The sequence below is a fragment of the Hyperoodon ampullatus genome (assembly GCF_949752795.1).
Source record: "Hyperoodon ampullatus genome assembly, chromosome: 12".
NCBI lineage: Eukaryota > Metazoa > Chordata > Mammalia > Artiodactyla > Ziphiidae > Hyperoodon > Hyperoodon ampullatus.
The window spans coordinates 46411911-46432343 of NC_136925.1; the positions used below are offsets into that span (position 1 = coordinate 46411911).

At 37.6% G+C, this 20433-nt stretch overlaps 1 protein-coding gene across 1 annotated transcript in view; it reads left to right on the plus strand.

Annotated features, from left to right (window-relative positions):
• Window positions 1-12615: 12615 nt before the first annotated feature.
• The window catches only part of RFX6 (regulatory factor X6), a gene marked incomplete at both ends in the record, with an annotated part of 56570 nt that continues 48752 nt past the window's right edge, over window positions 12616-20433 (plus strand). Inside the window, 4 exons of the mRNA XM_079716376.1 lie at window positions 12616-12838; window positions 13108-13264; window positions 16150-16273; window positions 17972-18033. Coding sequence (XP_079572502.1) covers window positions 12616-12838; window positions 13108-13264; window positions 16150-16273; window positions 17972-18033 — 566 coding nt within the window. The remainder of the gene's footprint in view (window positions 12839-13107; window positions 13265-16149; window positions 16274-17971; window positions 18034-20433) is intronic.

The window sequence follows — 20433 nt, forward strand, 5'->3', positions numbered from 1 at the left end:
GTGCTGCAGTGAACATTGTGGTACATGACTCTTTTTAAATTATTGTTTTCTCAGGGTATATGCCCAATAGTGGGATTGCTGGGTCATATGGTAGTTCTATTTTTAGTTTTTTAAGGAACCTCCATACTGTTTTCCATAGTGGTTGTATCAGTTTACATTACCACCAACAGTGCAGGAGGGTCCCCTTTTCATCACACCCTTTCCAGAATTTATTGTTTTTATATATATATATATATATATATAATTTTTTTTTTGTGGTATGCGGGCCTCTCACTGTTGTGGCCTCTCCCGTTGCGGAGCACAGGCTCCGGATGCGCAGGCTCAGCGGCCATGGCTCACGGGCCCAGCAACTCTGTGGCATGTGGGATCTTCCCGGACCGGGGCATGAACCTGTGTTCCCTGCATCGGCAGGTGGACTCTCAACCACTGCACCACCAGGGAAGCCCTACTTGTCTTTTTTACAGTTTTTTTCCTGTAATTGATTTCCAATCTCATAGCATTACTGTCAGAAAAGATACTTGATACGATTTCAATTTTCTTAAATTTACCAAAGCTTGATTTGTAACCCAAGATGTGATCTATCCTGGAGCATGATCCGTGTGCACTTGAGAAGAAAGTGTATTCTGCCGCTTTTGGGTGGAATGGTCTATAAATATCAATTAAATCTATCTGGTCTATTGTGTCATTTAGAGCTTCTGTTTCCTTATTTTTTTTCTGTTTGGATGATCTGTCCATTGGTGTAAGTGGGGTGTTAAAGTCCCCTACTATTATTGTGTTACTGTCGATTTCTCCTTTCATGGTTGTTAGTGTTTGCCTTATGTATTGAGGTGCATAATGTATATGCATATACATTATGCATATAATAATATAATCTATATAATAATAATATTATAATAATATGCATAATATAAATGCATAAACATTTATAATTGTTATATCTTCTTCTTGGATTGATCCCTTGATCATTATGTAGTGTCCTTCTTTGTCTCTTGTAATAGTCTTTATTTTAAAGTCTATTTTATCTGATACCAGTATTGCTACTCCAGCTTTCTTTTGATTTCCATTTGCATGAAATATCTTTTTCCATCCCTCCACCTACAGTCTGTATGTGTCCCTAAGTCTGAATTGGGTCTCTTGTAGGTAGCATATATATGGGTCTTGTTTTTGTATCCATTCAGCCAGTCTGTGTCTTTTGGTTGGGGCATTTTATCCATTTACATTCAAGGTTATTATCGATATGTATGTTCCTATTACCATTTTATTAATTGTTTTGGGGTTTTATTTGTGGGTCTTTTTCTTCTCTTGTTTTTCCCACCTAGAGAAGTTTCTTTAGCATTTGTTGTAAAGCTGATTTGGTGGTGCTGAATTCTCTTAGCTTTTGCTTGTCTGAAAAGCTTTTGATTTCTCCATCGAATCTGAATGAGATCCTTGCTGGGTAGAGTCATCTTGGTTGTAGGTTTTCCTCTTTCATCACTTTAAGTATATCCTGCCACTCCCTTCTGGCCTGAAGAGTTTCTGCTGAAAAATCAGCTGATAACCTTATGGGGATTCCTTTATATGTTATGTTATTTTTTGTTTTTCCCTGTTGCTTTTAATATTTTTTCTTTGAATTTAATTTTTGTTTGATTAATATGTGTCTTGGTGTGTTTTTCCTAGGATTTATCCTGTATGGGACTCTCTCTGCTTCCTGGACTTGGGTGACTATTTCCTTTCCCATGTTAGGGAAATTTTTGACTATAATCTCTTCAAATATTTTCTCAGACCCTTTCTTTTTCTCTTCTTCTTCTGGGACCCCTATAATTCAAATGTTAGTGTGTTTAGTGTAGTCCCAGAGGTCTCTGAGATTGTCTTCAATTCTTTTCATTCTTTTATCTTTATTCTGCTTCTCGGCACTTATTTCCACCATTTTGTCTTCCAGCTCACTTATCCATACTTCTGCCTCAGTTTTTCTGTTATTGATTCCTTCTAGTATATTTTTCATTTCAGTTATTGTGTAGTTCATCTCTGTTTGTTTGTTCATTAGTTCTTCTAGATCTTTGTTAAACATTTCTTGTATTTTCTCAACCCGTGCCTCCATTCTGTTTCTGAGATTCTGGGTCATCTTTACTGTCATTACTCTGAATTCTTTTTTAGGTAGATTGCCTATTTCCCCTTCATTTATTTGGTCTTGTAGGTTTTTCCGTTGCTCCTTCATCGGTGACATATTTTTTTGCCATCTCATTTTTTTTTTTTTTTGGAGTAGGATTGTGTTCCTGTCTTACTGGTTGTTTGTCCTGAGGCTTTCAACGCTGGAGTTTGTAGGCTGTTTGGTAGAGCTGGGTCTTGAAGCTGAGATGAGGACCTCCGTGAGACCTCACTCCGATGAATATTCCCTGGAATCTGAGGTTCTCTGTTAGTCCAGTGGTTCTGACACAGAGCTCCCATCACAGGAGCTTTGGCCCGACCCCCAGCTCATGAACCAAGATCCTGCAAGCCATGTGTGGTGGCAAAAAAAAAAAAAAAAAAGAGAGAACAATAACAAAGTAAAAAATAAAATTAGACTTGGAAACTAACAGATATGTTGTAAAGAATATAAAAATATAGATGAATCAACAACTGGAAGGTACAATAGTACTACAGTAGTAAAAAAAAAAAAAAGGAGGAGGGAAAAGAGGGAAAAAAAGAAAAACAGGGAAAAAGCTGTGGAGGGCAGGGCCTAAGCAAGGGAAAGTTTTGGGCAGTGGGCGGGGCCAATGCTCAGGACCCACAGGACTGGAAAAGGCCTTGGGGGCTGTGGGGGGTGGCGCTTAGGCTCAAGGAACAGAAGGCGCCCAGACGTATCCCCCACCCCAGGTCTCAGAGGGCGGGGGACCTCACCTGGGAGTCCAGCAGGCTTCCTGGGCTCGAGTGGGCAGGGCAAACGCCGTCCTCTCCTCTCCTGCTCCTCCTGCTTCTCCTGTCCCAGAGGGCCCCTCCCACCTGCCTCTCCTGTTTTCCCCTTGTCCTTCTTCCTGTGGCCCCAGGACCAATGCACCCAGGGGGAGGAGGGGAACTTGGAGGGCAGGGGGCTGGCCTGGGAGCTATGCAGGCTCCCCGGGCTGAGTGGGCCAGGAGATTTCCCTCTGCTCCTCTCCCACTCCTTCTGGAGGGCCCCTCCCACCTACCTCTCCTGATCTCCCTGGCCTCAGGGATGCTGATCCTGTCTGGCCTCCACTTCTCCTCCCCACTCTGTCCCCGCACATCCTACTGGTTCACTTGGGGGTTCCTCCCATCTCCTTGGGTGTCAGGGTCCCCCACCAGCAGCCAGCAGGCACCTTAGTTGCAGGGAGACACTAACTCGATGTCTTCCCACACCGCCATCTTGACTCCACCCTTATTATTTGTAGACGTTTTGATAATGGCTATTCTGACTGGTGTGAGGTGATACCCCCTTGTAGTTTTGATTTGCATTTCTCCAGTAATTAGCAATGTTGAGCATCTTTTCATGTGCCTGTTGGCCATCTGTGTATCTTCCTTGAAGAAATGAAATGTCTGTTTAGGTTTTCTGCCCATTTTTTTTGATTGGGTTGTTTGTATTTTGTTATTGAGCTGTATGAGATGTTGGTATATTTTGGAAATTAAGCCCTTGATGATCACGTCATTTGTAAATATTTTCTCCCATTCTGTAGGTTGTCTTTTCTTTTTATTTATGGTTTTCTTGGCTGTGCAAAAGCTTTTAAGTTTGATTAGGTCCCATTTGTTTATTTTTGCTTTTATTTCTTTTGCCTTGGGACACTATACTGTCTTCATCTTATACACTACACATTATGTTTTGAAATTAAATGTTGATAAAATAGCATATCTTTTTACATAAATTATCTGAAATAATAGTAACTTCAGCACCAAGGCCACTGTGTGGTAAATATAATACTGTAACTAAAAAGTTTGAAAATGAATAGAGTTTGCTTAGCCCTCAAACATGCCTAATTTATTCAGAGGGTTTAGTGTTCACACTTGGAAGATCTTGTTCTGTTTATACCCACAGAGTGTGACTCTGTGTGGACTCTTTATTTTGAAGAAGCAAGTGCATAATTTGCTGGGTTTGGGGATAGAAAAAGAGATGTGCCTACAAAAATTACATTCCACCTGTAGCCAGAAACTTTAGAGAGAGAGCTGTTTTAGAGTGTACTGGGCACTCCATGTTGTTTCTCCCAAAAATGGGATGCAGATGCAGATCTGTGTGTGTGTGTATACCCACTAGTGTGAATTTCTTAAAAAGTCAAGTAAAAAATAAAGTTCATATAGTCTGCATATATACAGACATATAAGGTAACAGTTATTTTTCATTTGGTGTTTTTGTGTATATTATTGCATTTGATCTTTATTTGCATTTGATCTTTATTTGAACCCTTTGAAGTAGGTTTTATTATTCAAAAATCTCCCTAACCTTTGAGTTCTATTCTTCCTCATCTAAAAAAAAAACAAACACAAACCAAAAACCCCATGAAAAGCAAAAAATAAAAAATTGCTCTACACATACTTGCCAAATTGCTTTTCCCACGAGCTACTGCTACTTCAGTGTCTCAAAGTTCAACCAACTTTTTGTGATATGCAAGGCTATAACCAATCCATCACTCAATCAGTGAGTTTTTGATGTGTAACAAACCACCCCAAACTTTACTGGCTTAAAGCCACAATCATTTATTAGTGCATAATTTTATGGGTCAGCAATTTGGGTTGAGCTCAGCTGGACTGGGCTTCACTGAGACTCACTCATGAAGCTGCACTCACTGGCAAGTCAGCTGGAGGCTGGTTACTTTACAATGGCTTCATTTAAATCACTCATGTGTCTGGCAGTTGGTTCTTGCTATTAATTAATTCTGGGTGGCAGCTGGAGTGATGGGTCTGACATGTCTACAGCAAGCTAGCCTGGCCTTGGCCACATGGTGGTATCTCAGGGTTTCCAGCATCAGCAACAGAAGTGGAGCCCAGTGCATAAGTCTTTTCAAGCCTCTGCTTGCATGTTTGCTAATAGACAAGTTCAGAGTCAGCATAGGAAGGAATTACCCAAAAGTATGAATGGAGAATGCATTAGGAGCCAATACTGTAAAAATCTATCACCATCACCATGTATGCATCCTCAATATGTTCTTGAATCACTCCTTTCTTTTCCATTTTCACTGCCGTTGCTCTAGTCTAAGCCTTTGTTTTATCACTTGGTCTTCCTAGCCTTCCTCATCCACAATTCACTCATGCTTTATACTTTTCTCCCTAAAATCTCTCAATGTGACTTGTTGTTTTTAGTTATAATAAACTATACATTTCGTAGCTTGAACAAGACCCTTCAACATCTGACCTCAATTCATGATCCTCCGTGTCCCATGATGCTCCTTATTCTCCAGCTACACCCAACTACTGACTCCACCAACTAGCCCTTTCTTGCCTTTGTGCCTCTGTACACTCTATTCTGTCTTCCACCTGTGAATGCATACCAATCCTTCAAAATTAGTTCAGATGTTCTCTGTGAAGCTTTCTGACTGTCCTCCTTGGACTGAGGCTGCCCTTGCCTGAGATGGTCACTCTTGCCTTTGTGCTCTTGGAGCACTTTGTGCATGTAACCATTATAGTATTTATCTTGTTATATTCTAATTTGTCTGCCTCCTCCAATTCATTGAGAATATTGAAAGAGAGAAATCATGTCTTATTTATTTGTGAATGAAGAGAAGTTGGAGAACTACTACCACTTTCCATTCATTTTTGTAATAAATATTTATAGGTATCTACTATGTACCAGCTATGGTTTAACATATACATCTAATATTTGATTTGCATGTTATATTTTTCCTTTTTACTATATGTATTTATTACAACACTATGTAAGAAGTAGTTCTCAAATACACATAAAGTAGTACATAATTTACTATTATATATGGACTAATCTAATCTATTTTCTTCACTGTTGCAAACATACAATTGGTCTTATATTAAAAAAAAAGACTGTTAGACTATCTTGTATTTGAAATGGAGAGAGAAGTAAGTGGTTATTTACATGTGAAGGATAAAGGTTACCAGAGACACTGGATGTTAAGGTTGAACAAAGTAACTTTCAATAAGAGTAGAGTGATTTTATTTTAACTAAAGAAGTGAATATTCAAATATCTGAAATACACTCTCTCTCCATTTTTAACAGGAGCTTTGTAATAAATATATATATATTTCTCAAGCTTTAATATATTTTACATGTATATATGCACCCCTAGAATTATATAAATATCTTTTATTTATAAGCAACCAGAGGTCAAAATTTTACTAAAGATAAGATTTACCCTGCTTTTTAAATTTTGTTTTGAAACAGTTTTGATCTAGAGAAAAATAAAGTGAGTAACCTAGCACGCACATATGTACTCTCTATCCTGGCATTTTTACTTTTCTAAACAACATATCAAGTAAGAAATAAACATATTAGCATCAGTCACTCAGCAGGGTTTATAGTATGGAGAGTTACAAGGCAAGAAGAGTATCTTATCACGGCCCTTAGGAAAATCTGATGAAATGTCTAGACACCTGAATGGGGTTGAGCAGCACTCTCTCAGTAGAGTCACTTCTGGTTCAGGACTGAGTTATTAGCTCTTGACTTCAGTTCAGGCTTAAGTCTCGTCTATCTTTGAAATGATGGTGGTAAAAGAGGTAACCATTATTCATGAAATTGTCTGGTAACTGTGTTTGGCAATGGCTACAGTGAATTCTGGCTCAGTGTCAAGCAAGGAGCTGAGTGATTATTTTACATAGCAATTATTTTATTTTATTTTGTTTTATTTCATAGTTCCTAAAAACTGCAACCTGGGAAATAACTTTTCTTTTTCATGCAAGACTTGTCCATTTGTCACCAGGCAATGTTGATCCTCCCTTTAAATAACATTAATACCTGCCATTTATCCCATTTCCAAGGGCACGTTCCCTTTCCTGGTCCTGATCACTGCCCGGATGGAATCCAGCTATAGCTTCCTTGAAACCTGTTTTCCTGGCTTTTCCCCAAATTAATTGACGTTTTACATTGATTTGCAGTTATGGAAAAAAAAAAAAAAAACGGTTCTGCCTGCATCTAAACTGCAGCCATCAACTAAATTCTAACCAACTGGACATATTTCATCTTTATTTTTATTGACTCCCTCAATCCTCTCAACCATTTCTTGATCCTTTTTCTTTCTTTATCTCCTCTTTGTTCTTTGTTTTCTAGTACTTCTTTCTCATCCTACATGCAGTAAGAACAAGGAAGAAAGGGGTGGAAGTGGGGGAGGGAGAAAGGAGGGAAGGAAGGAAAAAATAACATGGCACACTCAAGACTGAAGGAGGAAGAAATTAGACTTGAAGAAGGAATGTAGACATAATTAGCTGAAATTTATAGGAAAATTGCAAAACTAATAGCTCATATTTTGAGAATAAGCCTGGGAAGTTTGTCCAAACTTTGTAAATTTTCTTCATAGCAAAGTCTTGGACTAAGTAGTCATTCTTATCTGGTAAGATATCCTATAACCTGAACTTGCCTGTTTAAATATTTTTTCTTTATTGAGATAAAATCCACCATTTTAACCATTTTGAAGTGTACGATTCAGTGGCTTTTAGCGTATTCACAATGTTGTGCAGCCATCACCACTAATTCCAGAACGTTTTCATTACCCAAAAAAGAAACCCCATATTCATTAAGCAGTCACTTCCTGTTACTCCCACCTCCAGCCTCTCACAATCACTAATCTACTTTCTGTCTTTATGGATTTGCTTATTCTGCACATTTCATATGGATGGACTCATACAATATGTGGCCTTTATATTTGACTTCATTCACTTACCATTATATTTTCAAGTTTCACCCATATTGTAGCATATATCAGTTCTTTATTTTTTATAGCTGAATAATATTCCTTTTTATGAATATACCACAGTTTTTTTAATCTACTCAATAGTGATGGACATTGGGTTGTATCTGCTTTGACTATTATGCATAATTATGCTATAAACAGTTGTATTCAAGTTTTGATGGGAACATATGTTTTCAATTCTCCTGGGTAAATATCTTGGGATGGAATTACTGGGTCATATAGTAGCTCCATGTTTAATTATTTGAGGAACTGCCAAACTGTTTTCCACAGTGGCTGCATTCTACATGCTCATCAGCAATGTATGAGACTTCCAATTTCTCCACATCTTATTTTCTTTTTCCTTTTAAAAAATTATAACCATCCTAGTGGGAGTAAAGTGCTATTTCATTGTGGTTTTGATTTGCATTTCCCTAAGAAAAATGATATTGAGCATCTTTTCATGTGCTTATGGAACATTTGTTTATCTTCTTTGGAGGAATGTCTATCCAAATCTTTGGTCCATTTATAAATTGGGCTGCTATCTTTTGATGAATTATAACAACTCTTTATATATTTTGGATTCTAGACCCTTATCAGGCAAATGATTTTTAAATGTTCTGCCATTCTGGGTGTTTCCTTTTCACTTTCTTGTTAGTGTTCTTTGATGCACACATTTTAGTGGAGTTCAATTTATCTTTTTTGCTCGTTGCTGTGCTTTTTGTGTCATATTTAAGAAATATTTGCTTAGTCTCAGGTCATGAAGGTTTACACTTAGGTTTCCTTTTAAGAGTTGTACAGTTTTAGGGACTTCCCTGGTGGTCGAGTGAGTACAACTCCGCAGGTTTCCTTTCAAGAGTTGTACAGTTTTAGGACTTCCCTGGTGGTTGAGTGAGTACGACTCCGCACTCCCAATGCAGGGGGCCTGGGTTTGATCCCTGGTCGGGGAAGTAGATCCCACATGTATACCGCAACTAAGAGCTGGTATGCTGCAACTAAAAGATCCCGCGTGCCACAACTAAGATCCAGCACAGCCAAAAAAAATAAATAAATAAATATTTTAAAAATAAAATAAATAAAAGAGTTGTACAGTTTTAGCTCTTATATTTAGATTTCATCCATTTTGAGTTAATTTTTGTACATAGTGTGAAGAAAAGTTTCAGATTCATGTGGAAAGGATTTCCTTTGCATGTGGATATCCAGTTGTTTCAGCAGCATTTGTTGAAAAGGCTATTCTTTTTTCATTGATTGGTCTTAGCATCTTTGCAAAATCAGTATTTGCTTCATGTATTTGGGGGATCTGTCGTTAGGTTCACAACTGATCTTACTTTTATTTGAATGTAGCAACAACATGAAATTTTTTACCTGAAGGTAAAATAAGTAGTTTCTATATTTAAAAAGTAATCTTGGTGAACATAAAAAAAATTAGGTGAGGTATGAACTTTCACAGAAGAAAGTTTCATAATATATGGTCACTGCAGATCATACTACACTCAGAGTCTAGACAAGGAGGAAGATGTTTCTCAGAATCATTCTGCAATGAAAGAAAAAATTTTCTTTTTTTTGCCTATGAGCACTGAAAGCGATCTAAAGTTTCAGAATAAAAATATTAGGTACCTTTTATTGAATGCTTACTGTTCCAGGCACTGTATTAGGGTTCTTTTTATAATGTTTTATTTAATTCTTACATCAGCACTATAATATGGTGTCTTATGTCAGCAGAACATGAGTCAAGCAGTCATCTACAAATGTGATCTTTAAGAAAGTGTTTCTAGGAGAAACAGGTAAAGGAGTAGGGATAGCAGGACAGAGAAGGGGAAGTAGCCAAACAAGGATGGGATTCCAGGAATTATCCAGCAGAGAATGCTTCAGCCTGATCCCACAGAGGAGCTCTGGATTGTACACTGCAACTCAGATTTATCTACCATGAGGTTAATGAGCTGGACTTTTATTCTCCTTAGTCATCAGTCATTGGCTAAGGGCTACCCAGGGGATGTATAAACACTGAGGTGCTTGCTCGCTCTGCCTATGGGCAATGGTGGTCCAGGAGCCAAGGGCAGCTCCTCCAAAGAAGAGTCTCAGGTGCTTTCAGGTGGTGTTCGTGGTGGAGCTGGTTACTGGAAACAAAAGGAAGTTGAAGTTGGAGAAAGGGTGGTTTGAAAATGTGAGGGGGATCCAAGAGGATCTGGGCAAGCACCCATGAGTCTGCTACAGATAATGTACTATTTTTTCCAATTTAGAGAGAAAGAAACAGAAAGGATAAGTGCGCAGAGTCACAAAGAGAATGAATGCTAATGTATCGGACTCCAAATTCCTTTCCCCTTTAATGTGGTGCCTCCAGTCAGGAAGATAATGTCATTTGGGAACTTCCAAGAATCTCCTTTTTGTATATCATTGTGTTATTTTCTTCAAACAGAATAAACTTTTTTTAGATATTCTTTTTTTGGGATCTGTCTAATTGCATGCAGAATTTTGTATGTGAGTGTATGTGTATGCTTTTTTTTCTTCTGGGGAGAGAATCTATGGCTTACACAAATTTCTTAATGGGAATATAAAAAACAAAATGTTTAGAATCACTATTTTAAAAGATCATTCTCTATATTTACCTATTTTCCTGCCTAGGTTTTTATGACTTGCTTATCACTATTACGTCTCTAAAACATTGTTCTCATGAGGTCAAATTATAATTATCACAGATGGCAATTTAGGATGATAGAAGGTTTTTTTCCCCTGCTCACAACACCACTTTTACTGCATCACATAAGTTTGAGAGGGATTGGCATTAACTCTTTTTTAAACATTTGGTATAACTCCGCATTGCAGCCATCTTGTCCTAGGCTTTTATATGTTGGAAGTGTTTTTATTAGTAGTTCAATTTCTTTACTTATTGTAAGTCTTTCAGATTTCTATTTCTGACCAGTAGTACAAAGAACTTACATGTTATTTTGTTAGGCAGAGAGTTTACTTAAAATTAAGGCAAAAAGTTCATTTAGAGCCTTAAATGGTTTGTGTTTTCACTGATCAATTCTGGATAAGTGCCAGATATTCACTTAGTGTCTGTATGACTTACACACACACACACACAATCAACCTGGATATCAAGTGCTATTAAAAAATTTTTTGTTAAATCCCAGTAATTTTCCTGAATGTTTTTCTTCTGATTATGTGATATAAGTGGGCAGAGTCTTGTTGTGTACAGTTAACCACTACGACTTCCTTTACAAAATGAGTCTGAGGGTGTCTCTGTAAAGAAGGAAGATTCTAAAGTTCAGTACTGTAGAGCTAAGCCCCACAGACTGAGAAAACTCTGAGGCTTTGGGGGTGGGGGGACTGGGTAGAGGAGATTGCAAGATTTGCAAGGTTGTGGGGAGAGGTGGTGGTATAGCCTCAGAACTTTGGGTGCCTGGATGGGTGGATGGCCCCAGCCTGGACCCAGCTTCTGGAGGTACAGCGAAGGAGAAAACCTTTGACAGAGAGGTGGTACCTTTCTCATAATTGGTGCTAAAAAATGGGTAAGGGTCAAATACACTCATAATCTTGGCCACGTAGGCAAGTTAATGCTCTTAGATTGTATTACTCCTCCCCAAAATCCACCCTTCAGCCATCTATCACCTTGGGTCCCATTTTGTTTTTTCTATGTTATATTTTGATGTAATATAGTTTAATATTAAATTAAACTTCAAGGGTGATTTATCTTTCTAACGCTCCAAATGAGGGTGACAGGTTGCAGGTTGTGGTGAGGCGATGTGAACCGAAGCAGGATTCTTGCCCTTTCTGGAGAGCACTAAGCATATAGATAGCAAGCACAGGGCATTATCTGTCAAAAGAACAGAAGGTGAAAGGAATGAAGGAGTATGTGGCAGTCAGGCAACAGAGACCCCAAGTCTATTGACTTCTCCTTCTTAAAGAGAGAACAAGGTATTTTCCACCACATGACTTTCTTGCCATTTTGGATTGGAAATGAAATATGGCGGTTTCTTTCATTTTTCATTTCAACAAACGTCCATTGCACTACTACTAGGTATAAGAGGTGAGGAATTGTCAGGGATGCATTTAAATTACAAACGTGTAGGGAGTGAATGCATCTTTTCCTCCAAGCTCAGGGCCAGATCCTGGAGGGCAGAGAGGCCCGGCATTCTGTGCCCGGGACCAGGGCCCTCTGGACACTCGTGGCATGCGCTGGTGTCTGTCCCAAGTCACTGAGAAGGGCCCTCACCATCCCCTAGGATTACTCCAGGAATAAATCAACCGAGGACATGTTGTGCAAAGACTGAGCGGTGCTCTGGGGTCCTCCTCTCCTGGCCTGGGCCTGCAGAGTCAACGCTGTCCGCGGAAGCATCCTTGTTGTCTCCTTAGAGATGCGGACAGTCGCTTTTCCCCCCGAAGATGGCAGTGGAGCTTTCTTGGTTCTTTCTGGGAGCTTTGGGTGTGGAAAGAGTGCTCGGTCCCAGGGCAAGATGAGAGAAAGGGAGGGAAGAGGGGAAAGGAGATGTGGGGAATGGGACTCCATTGCTCCGGCTCGACGAGCGCAGGTGAGGACGTGAGTTCCAAGCTGAGCATCTGCCAGGATGGCAGACAGGTGGAGAGAGGCAGTCCCACCTCGGCCCACCCAGTTCCCAGGGCGGTCCGAGCTGTACCTGTGCGCGGCCTTCCTTCTCCCCCTCGCCCGGGGAATCCCGAGCCGCAGCCTCCGTCCCCGCCCCAGCGGCCCCGGGTCCCCAGCCCCGCCCCGCCCCGCCCCGGCTTCGGGGCTCCGCTGGGAGCCGGTCGTGCGGTGGGTGCCCGAGTCTCCGTGGCCAGGAGGATGGCCAAGGTCCCGGAGCTGGAAGACGCCTTCCTGCAGGTGCAAGCTTCTCCCCAGGTTTCCCCCGAAGTCCAGGAGGAGTGTTGTGTGCAGCTCCTGAGCAAGGGTTTGCTTGTTTTCCCCGAAGAAAGGGTGTACCTGGCGGCTGAAGCGCAGCCCGGGGGTGCGCTGGGCAGCGGGGAGAAAGGGGACGACCCGGAGCCGCCGGTGGGAGTGAAAGCCGGTGAGTGCTCTGCCCCGTCCCGGGACGTGATTGGGACGCGGATGTAGTTTTTACAGGGCATCTGAGAATAAAGAGAAACATACCGCAAACGCGCATATATTTCCCCTAGGAAAATGATTGTTAACTAGAAATTAAGTCGAAGGGATTTTGCATAGCTCTCCTCTGAACGCCCCCATAGGCCACCCTGTTTGACGCCAAAATACATTTAGAGGCTGATTAATTGATTGTATATTCTGATTTTCTTTATCATCTTTTCAACTTGCAATCAGAAATGCATTTAAGCAATGGTAACTTTTCCTCTGAAGAAGAGGTTGCGGACAATCAAGACAGCAAAACCAAAGCAACCGATCCACACCTCTCTCAGAAGAAAACCATCACGCAGATTATGAAGGATAAAAAGAAGCAGACTCAGCTCACCCTGCAGTGGTAAGACTCGCCCAAGGATACCCTTAAGCACCTGTTGAATTTTTAAAGTCAGAATATTCATATTCTTTGCTTTTCTCAATTTGCTTCTCCTTCAGACTTTCTTGGAGAAGTTTAAAAAACCGCTTAGAAATTCATCCAAAAATTGTTTTCACGGAATATTTGGTATAGAGACATATTCTGGTACAGGTGAAAAATGATCTGCAATAAAAAACCATCACTCTGTTCATTATTGACTAAAACTATAATTTCTTCGAATGTAAGCAATAATGAATTTTTTATTACTTATTTGCTTAACATGCAATCAATTCAGTCCTTATATATTTGTTATTTTTATGTTTATAAAAATGACTCTTAAAAACAACTTAAAAGGAGGAAGGATCTTAACGGTGCCTTTATCCGTAGAGGGCAAATTCAAAATTGTGTATTGGCCATAAGATGAAATGTGTTTGAACTAGAAGACATAGAAAAATCAGTTAAGATGACGCTATTAACTTAAATAAATGTTCAACTACCTTTCACATATGATTTATTACAGTGAAATATCACTAATTGGATTTTGTGGAAAATCTTTTAAAACCAAGAGTTTATCAGTAGGCTCTCTACATATACAGAACATTTTATAATATTCTCAAAGGAAGAGAAATTTAAAGTAAAAACATATTAAACTTCCCTATGTAGTGTGAAGAAATAGAACTATAAATTTCCTCCCAAATTCCAAATAAGACACAAAAAAGTAAAAATGTCTACTTGCTGATAAGTTACATGATCTGTTTATATGTAAAGTGTGATCTAAATCTTAGAAAAATACAATAGAAAAAACTATCTTAAAAAAAACTAGCACATCTTATTTTATTTAAACACTGAATTACAATTTGCATGTAGTAAATTTTGTAATTATATCCTTAACTCTTTCAAATATTTGAAATATAAACTAAATATCTTTCTAAAATTATGGTTTAACTATTGAAGTTGATATCACATTTACTGGTTAAGAATATACTAGAGCAGTAAATAGTTGAGCTAATTATCTGAAATATTTAGGACACAACTATTTTTTTTAGGATAATTGGAGCTAAAAGGTTTTGACTTCAGATATGTTATAAAGGTCTTTTGAATGATCACTTGCAGTACTCAGTTCAACTTGAATGAATGGAAACAAACTTGGGTTTTTATTTTATAAATATAAATGCATTACAATTAAAGAAAAAAGTCATACCCCAAATTAACATTATACTTATGTCTAGGATTTTTCAGTATTTTGAAGACAAAAATAATGCCTACACCATCAAAATAGCCAGGTGAAAAAGTGGGCATTATATGCATGTCATTAAAATATAGTTTTAAATAGTTGAATATTTCTCAGTAATTTTCATATTTTTTGAAACTATAAAATGTTGTCATTTTGTTTGAATTCTCCATACTCTCTCTTAAAAAAGTGTTACATAATTAAAAAAAATAGCCTAGGTGAGTTATTTACTTTCTGATAATTTTTTCCTTAAGGTTATAGATTATAGCGGGGATGTTAAACAGTAGAATTGAAAATTAAAGTGAAAAATCTGCCTAACAGTAGAATTGAAAATTAAAGTGAAAAATCTGCCTAACTTCAATTTTCACTGTCAACTAGGTGTTTGGTTTTATGTATGCAAATTTTATTGGGTTTTGATTCATTTTTTTCCTTTGTCATAGAAAAATGGATGTCTGATGCTTTACCTGCTTAGGAAACACGTCCTGTAGCTTTTATCTCATGCACCTTGGGAACATGTTAAATCAGATCTAAAGAGTTTAGAAGAGTTTCACTCAGTTTTAATCTGAATGCATATTCTATATTGCATTGCTCTTGTATAGTAGTAATTATGATTTTACTATACATAAAAAGAGTATAAGTAAATTTTAGCCAATATCATCTACTGAAAGGTTAGAAAAATTGAGAGTAGAATCTACAAGTTCTGATTTCCTGACTGCTGTTCAGATATTTATAACACTTAAATATATGTTATTACATTTATATAAATTGTGTGTAATTGCAATTGCAGGCATCCAAATTAAGTGGAATTACTTCTAAATTTTCAAAGTTTATATAATTATGTTTATAATATGGAGCTGAATTTACATGTCATGTTTGGAGGCATCTATAGAGAATAACAGTATGTTTCTAGTGTACAGGATCTTTTAGGTAATTGTAAGTACTGATTACAGTATAAAGTGTAGAGATAGAAATAGATCGGTACCATTTCAAACTTAAGTGAAGTTAATTTACTCTTATGTATTTTGCAAATAAATGTATCACCATGCTTCCCTAACTATTCAGTGTTTGGAACTAGTTTGTGAATGAAAGTAAGAGATTATAGACATTTGCTAACCTGAAGTGTGGCAGCCCTTTAGTGTTGAGAATGTTATTTTTAAAAACCATCACCTTCAATTTCACTATTCGTATTTGATTATCACAGAGCAAAGCGTGATGAACAGGGAAGGCTTACACAGAAGTAAGAGAATGTTTAGTGTTGAGAATGTTATTTTTAAAAACCATCACCTTCAATTTCACTATTCATATTTGATTATCACAGAGCAAAGCGTGTTGAACAGGGAAGACTTATACGGAAGTAAGACCTATTCTTTGGGATGTGGACCAGGCAGGAGTGGTTTTGTCTTAGCCATGGTATTTTAACTGCACTAGCAGGTGTTCATTGGGGTTATTGCTCTTCTAACTTTAATCCTTGTGATCATATTTTTAATATTATCCAGAAAAAAAGAAGTCTACTCATGTCTGCTCAAGAACTCATTTGTATAGTGTCTGTATTCAAAAGGAGCATTAAATCAACGTGAGAGGGGAAAGGAAAGAAGAAATAAAGAAAAGGTTTGACCTAATTCTTTGCCCTTTTTCTTAGGCTTGAAGAGAATTACATTGTATGTGAAGGAGTTTGCTTACCACGGTGCATCCTTTATGCTCACTATTTAGATTTCTGCCGGAAAGAGAAACTGGAGCCAGCCTGCGCAGCCACCTTTGGAAAGGTAAATAACACCTATTGGCTATACTACCTTACAACTGAAGTCATGTCAGGAAGACAGTATGGAAACAAACTTATCTGTTCAAATTTTCTTATAGAATATTAAGAAATCTGTTTTGTAAATGAAATCTCTTGGCTGCATTTGGAACTATTATATGTTTAACCTAGATTTTACCTACTATTTGTTTTACCTTGAATTACTATATGCTTTGAATATTAGAACCCTGGCTATTAGAAGAATTTAATGTGACCTTAAAGGAAGCTCTATTTGAGCAATAATATTTCCTTTCAAAGATGGATACATTAAAGAGTATGGTATGGCCTGTATTGAGAAGCAGAATTAAGTGGAGGTGACAGGTATCTTGTTAATGTAATTGGTGACTGTGTTTATTCTATTTCATAAATAGTTCTCCTAATTCTCCGTTTGCTCTAAGTATATTTACACTCCAAACTCCAAGATGTCGTGATGGGATTGGTTAAATTTCTCATTTAAAAACATTCCTTTTTACCCAATCTGTGTGGTTAGGATGGGAATCTATATAGCTGACATTACTGTACTTACATATATTGATCTCATTTTAAGAATCAGGAAACAATATCAATCTCTTGGGAAAGACTTGTTCTTTGAGATTCTTGTCTTGCTCTATTATCTAAAACCAAGGATATCCCAGAAAAATTGTAAGAAGCTTAGATCTCAAATACTGCATCTCTTATAAACTGAAATCCAAATTCTAACCTGTAGAGGGACTCGTTGTCTAGAAAATAATGATTACTATGGTCTGGCTTCCCAGTTTTTTTTAACTAAAATAATTTATTAATTTATTTTGAAAACCTATTGTTTACAGAAGACAGTGTGATAAAGGCATGGTAATCCAGTGATTTAAGTGCTAGCCTAGACTCTAATTTGTTGCGAGAACTGAAAAGCACTAAACTTCCTCAAAACTCAGTTCACTCATTCTGTAAAATGAGGAGGCTGCATAAGACAACTTCTAATATCCATTTTAGCTTTAATATTTTATTAGTGCCCCTTATGGCAGTCATTCTTAACTGTTTGGGGAGCCATAAAACACCTTGAGAATCTGATAAAAACTACAGAACCAGTCCCCAAGAAATTAACACATACTAATACACAGAGTGTGCCATGGAGCCTTTAGAAGATCATGTATGGATCTCCGAAGATTCAGGTTAAAAACCCTGTTTTATGTAGAAGAGATTTTTGTTCTTTAATCAAATGCTAACTTTTAGCCAATTTAGAGAAAGGAACGTAGAAAAGAAAAAGTTTCAAACACGGCTTTGAAGATCTGGTAAGGCTAAGAAAATTTCCATGTCCTTTCAGGGTTGGAGATAGATACTTAATTGTGGGTAAATCTCTGCAAAGAATTACTATAAAGAAACCCAAATCTTCCCACAAAGCACACACATGAAGTAATAATTGCTTTGGCAGTAACATCAAGCAAGAGCAGATATTGGTATGATCTGCTTTGGACATTGAGAAAAGGGCAGTAGAACAATGTCATCAAAAAAGCACCTCCCTCCCTTTGCTGATGTGTCATTATGTATCAATATGTGTATGATATTATCTTTTCCAGACTAAATATTTACTCAAAGTTCAACATTTGCTTTCTAGAATTAAATGAATATGAGAGGCTTGCAACAGAACCACGCACTTTCTCAAAACTAAAGTAATTGACTTTCTTTTTAGACAATTCGTCAAAAATTTCCCCTCTTGACGACTCGGCGGCTTGGAACAAGAGGCCATTCAAAGTAAGGCACATGGATGAGCACATTTCAGATCTGTACATATGATGCATTGTATATGAGGACTAACGCAATGGAAACAAGTATTGTCTTTATCAGTGAATAGAACTAGGTATTCTCTTTTTAATAAAGCAGACTTTTACCAACTCTAAGACCTAAAAAGAAAAATAAGTGGATTTTAGAATAATGTTTAAAAAGCAAAACTTACACAGAAAAATCATAATATATTATTTTTTCTGATGAAATAATCTAAATGAATCATTTTTGTAATCTTAAAGCCACGACTGAAGGTACCAGTGTCATGAAAGGGAATTACATATGGCCACATAAGTGACCAAATGGAATCCACAACACTTCCAAAGAGCAAGGCCAAAGCCAGGGGTTGAACATGGTCCAGGTTCTTAATCTGGTTTTCTTTCCCAGATAATAATTTTTTTATATTCCCCTCTTTTCTCTTCAAGACAAATGCCATGCCCATATGACTCAATGGAAATATAAATATAAAATAAGCAGTCATGAATTCTCTCTCTTGATAACTTTAGCTTTACTTATCTCTTGTGGCAACCTCTGTAGAACCCCCAGTTACAGGTTCATGTTCACCCATTATTTCTTCTGTCCACCGTGTTTTTACTTGTTCCTTTCCTTCTGTCTACAAACATATCTAGATCTCTTCTGTGTTGATAAAATAAAATTGTCTCAAACCTGCTATACTCTTTGTTATTGCTCTGTTATTTTTCTTCTCTCTGCTATTTCTTGAGAGTAGCTATCTGCTCACTTGCCTTAGCACTGATCACATGCCTCTGTCCTGTCCATTTCTTTACCTGGGCAAAAACTCAATGGCTCGTTTTTACTGTTACCGATCTTCCTAGGCACCTGTCTAGCATTTGAACCTGCTGATAATGTCTTCTTAAAACAAATAAATGCATAAAACTTCCCCTACAGCTTCTCTGTTGCAACACTACCAAGTCCTCTTCCCTCTTCTGCCACTTATTTTCTAGTTTGTCCAGTGTCTCCTTCAGCTCTAACATCCAGTTCAGCATTGTCCAAAGAAATATAATATGACCACATATTTAAATCAAAAATTTCTAGTAGCCACATTAAAAAAGTAAGATGGAACAGATGAAACTGATTTTACTATGTTTTATTTAATCCAACATATCCAAAACATGATCGTTTAACCATATAATAAAAATTAAAATTATTAATGAGATATTTTACATTCTTTCTTTCCTACCAAGTGTTTGAGATCCTGTGTGTATTTTATACCTACAGCACATCACAATTCAGACTAATCACATTTCAGATGCTTAATACCCACATGTAACTTGTGGCTATTCTATTGGCTAGCTCAGTCTTTTGGCTCAGTCACTTGCCAAAAGAACAGATCCTACTTTATTATGAATTCTCTTGAATCTCTCTCTCCATTCTCACTTTCAAAAACTGGCCTTGACTCTGTCTTTTTAGTCCGTTCAATACCATTCTTCCAAACTGACCTTCTGAAGTTCAGATTCAATCATTTCTCTGTCATCCTCGGACATTTTCACCTGCTCATGACAAACTTTTCTCACCTTGACATTCAAGGTCCATTATGATTTAGTCCCAAACCATTTTCTTACCTTATTATCTACTTCTCACTTTTCAGCATGCAGCCTATGCTCTTCCTCCATGAAAAATGCCCTTTCCCCTAGAAGTGTGTTGAAATCCTATCCATTTAAAAGAATGTTTCCTGAACTTCCTCGTCTTTTGAACCTTTTCTTAGCCTCTTGATGTTTTGTAGGCTTTTCTTTGCACCCTCATAGCAGTTTTTGATACCTACCCTAATGCGAAATTAACTTATCTCCTCCCCTCAAAAGGTGGTATTTTGAGGACAGAGACTTTGTCTCACCCATTTTCATACTATTTCTGTGGTCTGCTACATAATAGATTATCAATTTATATCTATTTAATTGATTCCTATTAATGTTAATAGTATTGTGGCCTGAGAAATGAAATGCCAGATTGAAAAAAGACAAAATTGGCTCATTCCTTCTAACCAAGTCAGCTTTTTTTCAAAGTCGAATCAGTTTAACTGCCTAATTTCTACTGAATAGATTCCTACTGACTTGTGTAGGTAGAGAAAAGATTAGATAGTGTTTGAGATAGATAGATAGAGGAAAAAGAGGCAAAGCAATGCAGAGAAATCCTCTTCACAGGATCTACAAGAGGACAGGCAGGCAGGCTGCAGAGAAAGTCAATTAATCCTAGAAGGAGCCTTTAGGATTAGGGATGAATCATTAACCTTGTCCATTGTGACACAATGAGGCTCCAGTGTGTAGGTTTATGTTGTAACAATATGTAGTGACTTCAGGCAATTTGTTTGGTATCTGAGAACAGATGCCCAAGAGCATAGCATTAACAATTTGAATT